The sequence below is a fragment of the Carassius carassius genome, chromosome 6 (assembly GCF_963082965.1).
Source record: "Carassius carassius chromosome 6, fCarCar2.1, whole genome shotgun sequence".
Classification (NCBI taxonomy): domain Eukaryota; kingdom Metazoa; phylum Chordata; class Actinopteri; order Cypriniformes; family Cyprinidae; genus Carassius; species Carassius carassius.
The window spans coordinates 8,651,852-8,663,715 of record NC_081760.1 but is presented as its reverse complement, the minus strand read 5'-3'; the positions used below and the strand labels follow the sequence as shown (position 1 = coordinate 8,663,715).

General features: G+C 37.2%; 1 protein-coding gene across 4 annotated transcripts; it reads right to left on the bottom strand.

Annotated features, from left to right (window-relative positions):
• Positions 1 to 5,974: 5,974 nt before the first annotated feature.
• Positions 5,975 to 10,676, bottom strand: LOC132142346 (F-box/LRR-repeat protein 18-like). 4 transcript variants are annotated; one of them, XM_059552145.1, is made up of 6 exons: positions 10,492 to 10,676; positions 9,792 to 9,989; positions 8,170 to 8,833; positions 7,257 to 8,082; positions 6,354 to 6,572; positions 5,975 to 6,253 (listed from the first exon to the last, which is right to left on the bottom strand). In XM_059552145.1, the coding sequence occupies exons 1-6, from the start codon at positions 10,510 to 10,512 to the stop codon at positions 6,103 to 6,105; spliced, it is 2,079 nt and encodes a 692-aa protein (XP_059408128.1). In that variant the 5' UTR covers positions 10,513 to 10,676; the 3' UTR covers positions 5,975 to 6,102. The 4 variants fall into 4 exon arrangements, 3 of the variants coding, with proteins under 3 accessions (XP_059408128.1, XP_059408127.1, XP_059408129.1); XM_059552144.1 differs by having other exon boundaries at positions 7,257 to 8,833; XM_059552146.1 differs by having other exon boundaries at positions 6,110 to 6,253; positions 6,354 to 6,466; positions 7,257 to 8,833.
• Between the last annotated feature and the right edge of the window lie 1,188 nt (positions 10,677 to 11,864).

Genomic DNA, 11,864 nt, shown 5'->3' with positions numbered 1-11,864 from the left:
GCAGTACAAGTCAAAGAACAAGCTATTACCAATTAAGAGACAAGAATGTAAGAAACATGATGCATACCTTCTGTGTAGTAAGTAAACATGTACTATTAGAAACTCTAAACACCAAATGCATTTAAATGTTTTCAATTGTGTCATGTGATTGTCATACTTTTTTCAATGGACACTTCAGTAATAATGTAACTTTATGATCTTATGATCTCAAACTTTTGGTAAATCGAGATTGAATCTGTGCCAGTGTTGTGGTTTAGCAGTTAGCTAATAAAAAATGTGCGAAACATCAGTTATAATCTGCATTTATCATTTATCTGCATGTCTGTTCAATAAAGAGGCAAAGGAGCCAAAAATAGTTTTTCAAATATTTTTTTATTTCATATTAGTGTAATATAATACACTAAAATTTATACACATTATAATTGTTTCAATTATTAATTACAGTCAAACATCTAAGAATTTAAATTTAGAGAATGAAAACAAAAAATAGATTTTCTTTATGATTGAGCTAACAATTATAATAATTTAGTTAGAAGAAACCATAAGAACAAAGAAAATATTTGATAAAGTTTCTCTTTCAGACAATAGCGAACTGGTGTTTTTTTTTGAAAGAGCACATTTCGCTGGAGGTTCTGTAGTGCGATCAAACAACTCAAATGATGCAGCATTATAAAGCTTTGCCAATTCCTTTTTTAAATCATTCACAGTTTCTTCTTTGGGAGGAATGTTCTTATTCTCTCCAATAAACCCTTTTGAGAACTGACATTTCTTATTGTTGTCTAAGCAGCAGTATGCAGTCCAGAAATGACTGGCACATTTACTGTATTGTTTGTGTTATTAGTACCTGGTACCACCCCTATCACAATGTAAACGGTATATAATTTACATTCACTATTCAGAAATATTGCAATTTGTTGTTCTAGTTTCCTCTGTTTCCTCTCTACAGCTCTGTAATTCTGCCTGGTAGACTGGTGCCAGATAACCTCTGTCAAAGCCTGGGTTCTTATTGTCGTCATTGAGAGCTTGATGGATTTCAAGTCCAATTTCATGTTTGGTGGTCCATTATTATCATCAAGCTGCAATTGTGAATCAATTGAAAACATGACCTTAAAGGGTTAGTTCACCCAAAAATCTAAATTATGTCATTAATAACTCACCCTCATGTCGTTCCAAACCCGTGAGACCTTCGTTCATCTTTGGGACACAGTTTAAGATATTTTAGATTTAGTCTGAGAGGTCTCGTTCCCTCCATTGAAACTGTGTGCACGGTAAGGCTGCACAATGTGTCGTTTAAGCATCGATATCGCGATGTACGAATCCGCGATAGTCACATCGCAGGATGTGCGATGTAGGCTGTCGTAGTTGATCCGTTATTCATTAACTGTACGGGCCAGCTGCTCCCCGGCCCTTGACGAATGTGATTCGCGGATTAATTGCACAGCTTAACCATCATAGAGTGAAAGTTTATCATTTGCATGTGTTTTTAAATCCTGTCAGTTTAACAGAGCGCATATAAGAACGAGCAGAGAGAGAGAGAGAGAGAGAGAGAGAGCGCGAAAGAGAGCCCCGGCCATGCATGCACGCTCATCTTCACTGTCTTCAAACAACACGAGCGCTGTCTTGCTCTCTCTCCCTCGCGCATATTAATCAAAATCAATTGACACGATGGTGTCAAAAAAAAAAAAATCTATCCAGTGATGAAATGTTTTCTGTGTTGTCAAATCTTGTGCGATATCCTAACTGCAGAGATAACTATACAACACGTGCGGTACACGTCTGATTTGCGAACTAATGATTCATTTGAACTGATTCAATTTAATGAATGGTTTAAACAACTGACCTGTCCAACACTGAACTCACGAGACGTCTGAATTGGTGTATAAAAAAAATCTGTAACACTTTACAAAAATGTTCTATTTATTCAATTTATTTACTACATTATATAACATTTACTATTACTAAACTGCATTTCTACAACATAGTTAATTTAAACATTTAGGCTATAGCATTCATTGTTGAAATCAAAAGTTGTACAGTATTTGTTAACATAGTTAATGCACTGTGAAGTAACATTACCAAACAATGAACAGCTGTGTTTTTATAAACTAAGATAAACAAAGATTAATAAATATAGTAACAAAAGTATTGCTCATGGTAAGTTCATGTTAGTTAATATGTTAACAATTCAAACCATATCCTAAAGTTACAAACAAATAATGTACTCTAATTTAAATATTACTCTGATGTTTAAATCATTTAAAATTAGAATGTAAGTGTGCACTACCCATTTTTGTTTGTAAGAAAAAATTAAATTAGAAAAATAAAATATCGCAATGTAATTTTTTTTCTCCATATCGTGCATCCCTAGTGCATGGTATACTCTCCATGTCCAGAAAGGTAATAATAACATCAACAAAATAGTCCATGTGACATCAGAGGGTCAGTTAGAATTTTTTGAAACATCGAAAATACATTTTGGTCCAAAAATAGGAAAAACTATGACTTTATTCAGCATTGTCTTCTCTTCCGTGTCTGTAAGAGAGTTCTGTGTGAGAGTTCAAAACACTGCAGTTTGTGATATACGGTTCGCGAACGAATCATTCGATGTAACCGGATCTTTTTGAACCAGTTCACCAAATCGAACTGAATCGTTTGAAACGGTTCGCGTCTCCAATAAACATTAATCCACAAATGACTTAAGCTGTTAACTTTTTTAACGTGGCTGACACTCCCTCTGAGTTAAAACAAACCAATATCCCGGAGTAATTCATTTACTCAAACAGTACACTGACTGAACTGCTGTGAAGAGAGAGATGAACACCGAGCCGAGCCAGATAACGAATGAAAGATCAACTCGTTCTCGACTCGACTCGACTCGTTCTCTTTCTGGATTAATGGATTAATATTGGAGATGCAAACCATTTCAAACGATTCAGTTCGATTCGGTGAACTGGTTCAAGAAGATCCGGTTATATCGAATGATTTGTTCGCATACCGTATATCACTAAACTGCAGTGTTTTGAACTCTCTCTCACAACAGGCACGGAAGAGAAGACAATGCTGAATACAAAAATGTTTTTCTTTGATGCTTCAAAAAATTCTAACTGAACCTCTGATGTCACATGGACTACTCTGATGATGTTTTTCTTACCTTTCTGGACATGGACAGTATACCGTACACACAGCTTCAATGGAGGGACTGGGAGCTCTCGGACTAAATCTAAAATATCTTAAACTGTGTTCTGAAGATAAATGGAGGTCTTACGGGTTTGGAACGACATGAGGGTGAGTCATTAATGACATAATTTTGATTTTTGGGTGAACTAACCCTTTAAGGACAGTTCACATTAGCTGACACAGACACTATAGCTGAGGTACAGCAAACATTTTTAGTCCAAATCTATTGTTGTTCTCCATCCCAGCAAAATATATTACAAATTCATCACTACCACACTTTTTACAGCCCTTTCTGCTATTCAGCTTTGTAATGTATACAGGTGCTTCTCAATTAATTAGAATGTCGTGGAAAAGTTCACTTATTTCAGTAACTCAGATTGTGAAACTCATGTATTAAATAAATTCCAATGCACACAGACTGAAGTAGTTTAAGTCTTTCGTTCTTTTAATTGTGATGATTTTGGCTCACATTTAACAAAAACCCACCAATTCACTATGATCTGGTCATATGATCTGGAATCCCTTATTTTGAAGAATGTATCAATGGCATTTTACTAGAGATGTGTGGACCTCAGTTGTCTGATGGATCTAGAGATATTATGCAAGTTGAAAAGCTTTCAGATCCTATATTATTTTTTCTTTAAACTTATGACAGTGTAAAAGAAGACTAAGAGTTGTTATCATAGCAAAAAGGAATAAGCACAAAGTATTATATGATAGGATGCCAGTAAGTGTGGCACACATATACGAGGAAAATAATACATTTAAAAAATATTTTAGTTATTTTAAGAGGATAAACAACAAATATGTTAGTGTTTTCAGTACATTTGAAATGACTCCATCCACACCACAAGAGAAAAAAAAAATACAAAAAAACTAAATGATACAACTTTTATGAGAATTAGAGTAGTATCTTACCTACTTTAGGTTCAATGTACCACTTGTCTTGTCTTGTGCAGCTCTTTAACCCTTCAAACTTGTAGGCTGAGTACAAGGGAATCTTGCCATAAAATGTGGCATAAAGAACATTACTTAAGAGTTTGGCAGATCTGCCTCTACTGGGGTTCAGAAAATGTTGTTGGTGATTTTCCATTTGCAAAAAATTAACCACATTCAATCTCAAAATTCTGCACAACTCTGGCAGAAACACCGGAGAGAAGAGACAACATCAGCACGTGAAGAAACAGCATCATGATGAAGAGGCTGAGAGATGAAGTCCTCTGCAAGATCGAGAGCCACAATACTTAAATATTTAAATCATATAAATAGCATAACTGTACTTACCTCAAAATTTATAGCAATGCAATCAAAGAGCAAGTAACCTATTCAATGAAGAGAATATAATGTGACAATGTAAACAGCATAACACCTTCAGTTTAGTAATTAAACAATGGAATTAATATAATACTGGAATCTCATATTAAACCACTAAAAAATAAAGAATAAAATACCTGATCGTGCAGGTTTGCGCTTAAAAACAACAGGAAAAAACGCTAATTCCCATCATGTAATTTGAAGTCTGGACAACTGCAGTGCTCTTTTGGCCAGTGTTCAGCCAGCATGACTAGGCGTGTGCAGAGGAGTACGTACAGTAGCACTGTGTCTGCTCTTTAACCGATGAGCAGGTCTATGTTATACCACTCATGATCTCGCTGTAATGAGACAACCTCCAATTGATCTGCTGAGATCTTCACCACATTCAAAAAAACATCTGTAGACACAAGCAGTAATCAACATCCAACATTTATCAGTGTTATGGTCTCGCAATTAGAAGAAAACCTTTTCCCACCATTTTCATGTAAAGTTTCGTGATCAGAGATTCAGTATTTTATATGATAAATACGACAGCCAGTGATACAGTGAATACTTGAATATTCACAAATTGTTTGATATGGCATTTATTCTAAAAACTATAATATATCAAAACGCTAGTTTTTTTTTTTCAATTACTAACACTATAGTTGATTTAGTTGGTCAAATTTCCCAAAACCATTAATTCATTCCTTAATAAACACTTTTTACTTTTATCCCACACACATTCCAATTTTCTCAATGTTTTTGGAAAAACTCTACACAAAACGACCACATTACAATAAAATTATTTGAACTCATCACAATGTGAACTCAAATAGCAACGTTATTGAAAAATGATAAGGTGATCAATTGATTTTGTGATCTAAAATTTCATAATATTTAAGAATATTAATCTGTGAATGCTTTATTTGTAAGACTTAAAGGAATTATATCAAAAGTTAATTTGAGACTCTAAACAATCAAGACACCTGTCAGCAAATTACAATTCACTTTCCTTGATGTGTTCATGAGAGAAGAAACTCACTGAGACCAGTTTTGTGAACCACGTTAACCTATTCATTGAAATGGTGATTTAAAAGAACAATTTGTTCACAAATCAGACATCTCAAATTCTCTAATGAACTCTCGCTCTTCTATTACGAGTGAGAAACAACGGACAGACAAACAAAGTGGTTGTAAAAAAGGAACTGCTCATTAAGTTCAGACACAAGCACAAGCCTAAAGTGTGGCTATAGCATCTCAAACTAAAAGACAGAGAATATCTCAGTGAACACAAAGCATGAAGATATGAACAAGGTTTTATTTTGGCACATATCCGAAGGTGACATTTCAAACTGGTAAAGAGCTTGTTTATACCACCTCTTTAATGGGAAATGATGACCTTATTAATAGTTGTGATTGTCCTTTTAACTGAATGATCTTTTAAGTGAAAACAAATGTTTTTTGTTTTTTTCTGGAATCCTTTCACCAGACTGCTTATATATGTTTAACATAAACAAAAGGAAAATCCCCTCCAATGCATAATTCTGACTTCTCTCTCACAAAAGAGCACAGGTCAAGCACAGGTGACCACCACATGATTTCCATTTTCTGATTTCGCCTGGGTCACAGTCACTGTTTTATAGGCTCTTCAGCAACACGGCTTTTGAAAAGTGTGATCTCGTCCAGGTGGCAAAGTGGCATACCTCTGATCACATTGGCCAGGTCCTCGTGCAGTAAAGGGTAAATCACCACACTAAGAGCTGGACGAGTTATTGAAAAACTGCAGGAGGAAGAGAAAAAAACAAGTAAATATTTGACATACACCAGGCCACTTGGTGAAATTAGTCTTTATTATTAAGAATTCTTTCAAACTAACGAACCTGTCCAACAGGGATTTCTGCAGTGTTTTACAAGCCACCAGGGTACCACCCATGAACATGTGGCACATGATGACATCAGTGCAGCTCTGCATGAAGGACACCACAGCGGCAGGCTGGAAGGTCCCATGTCGAGAAACGAAACACACACGCTGCAGCTGGTGACACTGACCGAGTGCTTCAAAAAACGCAGCATTCGCATTAAAGTACGGCTGCTCCAGCCTGCAGTTTTACACATATACAAACAGTGATGTATAAATGTAGTGAACAAATTAATTAATTTAATCAATTAATGATTTATTAATAATATATTAGAAATTTCACCATCCTGCATAGTTCTGCATGCCCTAATTTATACAAATACATATAATACATACTTTAAATGTCATTTTATTTATTTATTTACTTCTTTACTAGGAGAAAAATTCAGACAGGAATAAAACTACAGACTAACTCATGTAATTTGTGTCCCCATAAGCAATTTTTGTTCAAAAAGGGCTTAAGGTATCATATTTTTTCATCATATGAAATGAATGAAACTTTGATGAAACTTCTACCATGTGTTTGCAACTTTTAGCACAATACTTAACATAAAACAAAACATAATGGTTGATGGGCCATATTCAGCGAAATGCACAGCTGATATACAAGGGTAAAATAACTATATAACTGTAAAATCCCCCCTCCCTAAAAAAAAATTATACAAAATATAACTTAATATTATATAGTACAACAACTCTGGCGTTATGGTGCTGCCCCCTACAGGTGAGCTACAGTGCTAACATGAAAGGATTTTATGGCATGGCTAGTGAAATGTCATAGATAAATTAATATTTAGCAAATAGTCAACACTTAGATTGTCGACTACATTTTGTTCATGGAGTGTGCAGTTGCGTGTGTATTTACCTTAAGTCCCTGAGTTGTGTACAGTAGGAAAGAGCCTCCAGCAGCGCATGCGTGTAGTTCATGGTCTTTAAAGATCCAAGATTTGCCAGCGATAACAAAGAAAGGTCCTTGCACCCCTGAACCAGCTTGATCAGTCCTGTCCCCTTCAGGACTCCCGGTAAGTGAGCGAGGGTAAGCTTGCGCAAAAATTTCATCCCTCCTAAAGCAGCTAACTCACTGTCTCCGACGTTGTAGGACCAGGGGCACGCGGCAGGGTCCTTGCGGATGGCCGGCTCATTCCGTGGCATGGCAGAGGAAAATCCTGCACCAATCAGCTCCAGCTCCACTAGATGCGGGCAACCTTGAAGCAGTGGCTGAATGCACAAGCCTCTATCTTGCCGCTCTTCACCCTGACCCACAGTAACCTCTGTTGCGGTGCGATATGTGGGCACACCAATGCGGCTGCTCTTTTTAAGGCCGAGAAGTAGTGACCTTGAGGAGTGGTCTGTATTGGAGTCTTGGGGGTTCACAGGTGCTGGAGGGGATTGTGCCAAGGCACACACTGGAAGTGCCAAGGAGCACAAGGCAGTGAGACGCCCTAAAGCACCACACAAGTGTCCATCCTGCCCAGCGGGAAGAGCATGGTGGTAGTGCGTGGCAGATAAGTTAAGATGAATAAGATGCGGGCAACATTCAGTAAGTGATTTGAGGCTCTCTGCATCCATCTCCTCCTCACCCTTCCCACAGCTCTCGGCGAGAGGCCCTCGGCCACAGCCGCGCAGGTTGAGACTCTGTAGGGGCGTGAGGTCACGACCCGCACTAAGGAGCACATGTAGAGGGTTGAACCCTGGGGATGAACAACGTGAGACATTTAGGTAAGTAGGGCAGCCATGCGCCAAGACCCGCCCAAGTATAGCACCATCCAACCATGTACGTGGAAGCTGCAGAGCACTAACAGTGTTTCCCACCGTTGACGCCATGCTCTCCATTAATGCCGTCATTGCAACCGGCCTTGGTGGCGCGGGGCCTGGCACAGACAGTACCAGTCCCATAAGACCCTCCGGGACTCTCATACTGAAAACAGCCAAGTAGAGTGCCAACAAAGTGCGATTCACTTCACCAGGTGCCAGTCGTGCGGAAAACCAACGCAGGTTCTGATAGTGTGGCACGCTGCTCTGGCCCACCATCAGCTGCGCGCATCCACCCGCTTCTCTCCAACCCTCGCTGGATTCTAGATAGAGGTGCAGGCGGCGTAGAGCACTGCAGCATGGCACAACACCGTATGAGGGAGTCAACAATGTCTGCTTGAGCTCCTGCAGGCGTGCCAAAGCAGCCTTTCCCTCGGCGCTCATTTGATGGAGGTCAAACCCCGGGCCCACATCCAATGCCAGTGAGCGAAGAGAACGAAGAGAGGTCAGCAGATGCGAGAGGCGAACTGAAGTCAATCGACAGCCTGAAAGGTCAAGGCTGACCAGAGCCTTACAGCGGGAGACCTGATCCACTGTAGAGCCGGCCAACCAGTAGCAGCCACTCAGGTTTAAAGTCTGGATGTCACTGGAAAAGTTCTTCAAGAGCCGCTTCACAGCATCGTCATTTGCCTGTGAACAGGAAGCAAAGCAAAGTTAAGGTTTTCAGGCCTTGAATAGTTAACCATTTAGTTGCAAATTCTGTGTGTACATTTTTAAAACCTATCAGAGAAGTAAAATTATCTAATTGGCTAATAAAGAAGAAGTTTTGTTTCAAATTACAAGAATTGATCGATGAATGATATTGGTGGCACACAAATGGGATAAAAATGCCATGTATGCCATTATTTTCCAGAAAAAGTATTTATGAACTTATGGAGTCTTGGACTTTACACTTGAATTATAATAACACTATACTTCCTAGCAATTATTGCAAATTTTTCTCAGGCATTTGATTAAATAAGTTACATTATGTGTGAAAAAGTTAATTTCTTGCATAATAATTATTTATTATCATCTATAACTGTTGCAAATAATTAATAAATAAACACAAATTATACATTTTAATTAGAAAAAAATATTATACATTTAAATTATCTAAAAAAAAAAAACATTGATGTATGATTTGTGTGTGTGTGTGTGTGTGTGTATACCTACTTATCCATATTTTGGGGTCAAATTTATACCTAAAAGTGAGCTAACAAAATCTCCAAAAACCTCCCTTTGGGTACATCCCTTTGAAAAAAAGTTTGTGTAATGTCTCTATTTAGATAACCAAGTAAATGTGTGTGTGTGTGTGTGTGTATTGAGCCAGTAAGAATGTTGGCAGCTGAAGAAGAAAAAAAAAAAAGGTTTCAAGTTAAATTAATTTATAAAGCACATTTAAAAACAGCAAATAAGGCTGACCAAAGTGCTGAATAACACAGAAATAAAAAACAACCCAAGACTAAATTTACACTATTACAGTATTAAAATCCAGATTTCAAAAGCCAGTTCTGTAACCTCAAATTTAAGCATTAAAAACCCCTTACATAGATGCAGAAATACTTTATAGTTCATGAGAGACAGTAAGTGTGTTTTTCAGGCTTACTGTGTATTCTTTATGCAGGTGTACATGGGCTCTCAAGCTCTTGTCCAGACAGAGAGTTTGAAGTTTCTGGCACACTTGACTCACATTGAGCATCAGGTCATGGCTTGGTATGAATCGCAAAATATTCAGTAAAATCTCATCTGAGAAGTCTGAGATAGAGACAGAGGTCTGGGAAATGCTGTCTGAGCAGCACAGAGCCTGGGGAGCAAAAAGAAGAAAGAGTCATTCATACATTGAACTAGTTTGACTGGAATGAGCAGGGTTTTTAACTAAAAGGAGTTCGTTGTTTACTAAATGTGAAGCTGAATTCCTGCATGCTCAACTTCTAAATAATGTTAGGAGAATACCACTGTGGTAACCACTACTGTCAAAACAAATTTCAAAAATGCCAGAAAGCTTTCTAAACGCTAGTCACCTTATTCTACGATTTATACGAGTGTTAGTAGCATTTACTGCGTATTACAGAAGTAAAAACGGCAGTAATATTAAGGCAGAAACTATGGTTAACATGAAGATCTTTTGTAAGGGGTTCTGCTTATCTGTCCCATATGAATTCTGAATATCTATATGTCCCGATAATTAAAAATACATGTATCCTAATAGTTTTAAACATGTTTTGTTTGCAAAATAAAATAAGCTTTGCATGGAACAAAATGTAACAGCTAACTAGCATGAATGATCAGCCCTAAGTGTAACTTACCGTTTCTATTTGATTATCCATGACGCTTTAAGGAAATGTGTTTGAATATGTATTTCAGCAATATACAAAAGCAAATTGTTCCCATCTCAACAAATGTGTTATAATTTATCCATTGAAATTGATTACCGCTGTAGGCACACAATAATGTAGGCGGTGATAAGATGTAGCACCATCGGAACTTTTGAAAGACGTACCTATTTCCGGTACGGTGCAACTAGTAAAAAGATCCCCAAGTGTGGTCATTTTTAATATATAGCTTTCATAGAACATACTATGGCATTTAACATCAAAGTCAAAAAGAATCTGAGGGATCCCATGGTGTGGTCTAAACTTCAATGAACTATATATATATATATATATATATATATATATATATATATATATTAAAATGTATGTATGTACAGTGTGTGTGTGTGTGTGAGTGTGTGCATATCTTATCACGAGAATTATACAGATAAATTAACTGATGTGGTTTATTATAAAGAAATGTGAATATATTTATATATAAATCTGTATTATACAGGTAAGACATACAAGAGTAACACCGTAATGGTTAACATTGTGTTGCTGGAAGTTCGTCCACCCTGATGAGACCAATATGAATTAAAAAGTTTCCCTCACTTCAGGTTTCATGGACACTGATGTACAAGCTTAAACACTGACACTCTAACACTAACTATTTCTAACACTAGCTTGCTCTATTCTGTTTTATTTTGATATTATTGAAAAGCCTTTGCTATGTGTACTGTGTTTAAGTTAACTGAGACTTGTTATATCACTTACAGGTGCTGGTCATATAATTAAAATATCATCAAAAAGTTTATTTCACTAATTCCATTCAAAAAGTGAAATTTGTATATTATATTAATTCATTACACACAGACTGATATATTTCAAATGTTTATTTATTTTAATTTGGATGATTATAACTGACAACTAAGGAAAATCCCAAATTCAGTATCTCAGAACATTAGAATATTGTGAAAAGGTTCAATATTGAAGACACCTGGTGCAACACTCTAATCAGTTATTTAACTTAAAACACCTGCAAAGGCCTATAAATGGTCTATCAGTCTAGTTCTGTAGGCTACACAATCATGGGGAAGACTGCTGACTTGATAGTTGTCCACAAGACGACCACTGGATAACCGCACCCTGGAGAGGAACCCAGAAACCCATTCGAAATGTGGGGGAGATTCACAGAGAGTGTACTGCAGCTGGAGTCAGTGCTTCAAGAACCACTATGCACAGATGTATCCAAGACATGGGTTTCAGCTGTCGGATTCCTTGTGTCAAGCCACTCTTGAACAACAGACAGCGTCAGAAGTGTCTCGCTTCAAAAAGGACTGGACTGCTGCTAAGTGGTCCAAAGT

Excerpts from the sequence above, each read along its gene's own strand:
- LOC132142346 (XM_059552144.1), bottom strand. The coding sequence starts at position 10,512 with ATGGATAATCAAATAGAAACG. Across the intron at positions 8,834-9,791 it reads ACCTGCATAAAGAATACACA|GCAAATGACGATGCTGTGAA; the intron begins GTAAGCCTGAAA and ends TCCTGTTCACAG. Across the intron at positions 6,254-6,353 it reads CAGAAATCCCTGTTGGACAG|TTTTTCAATAACTCGTCCAG; the intron begins GTTCGTTAGTTT and ends TTCCTCCTGCAG.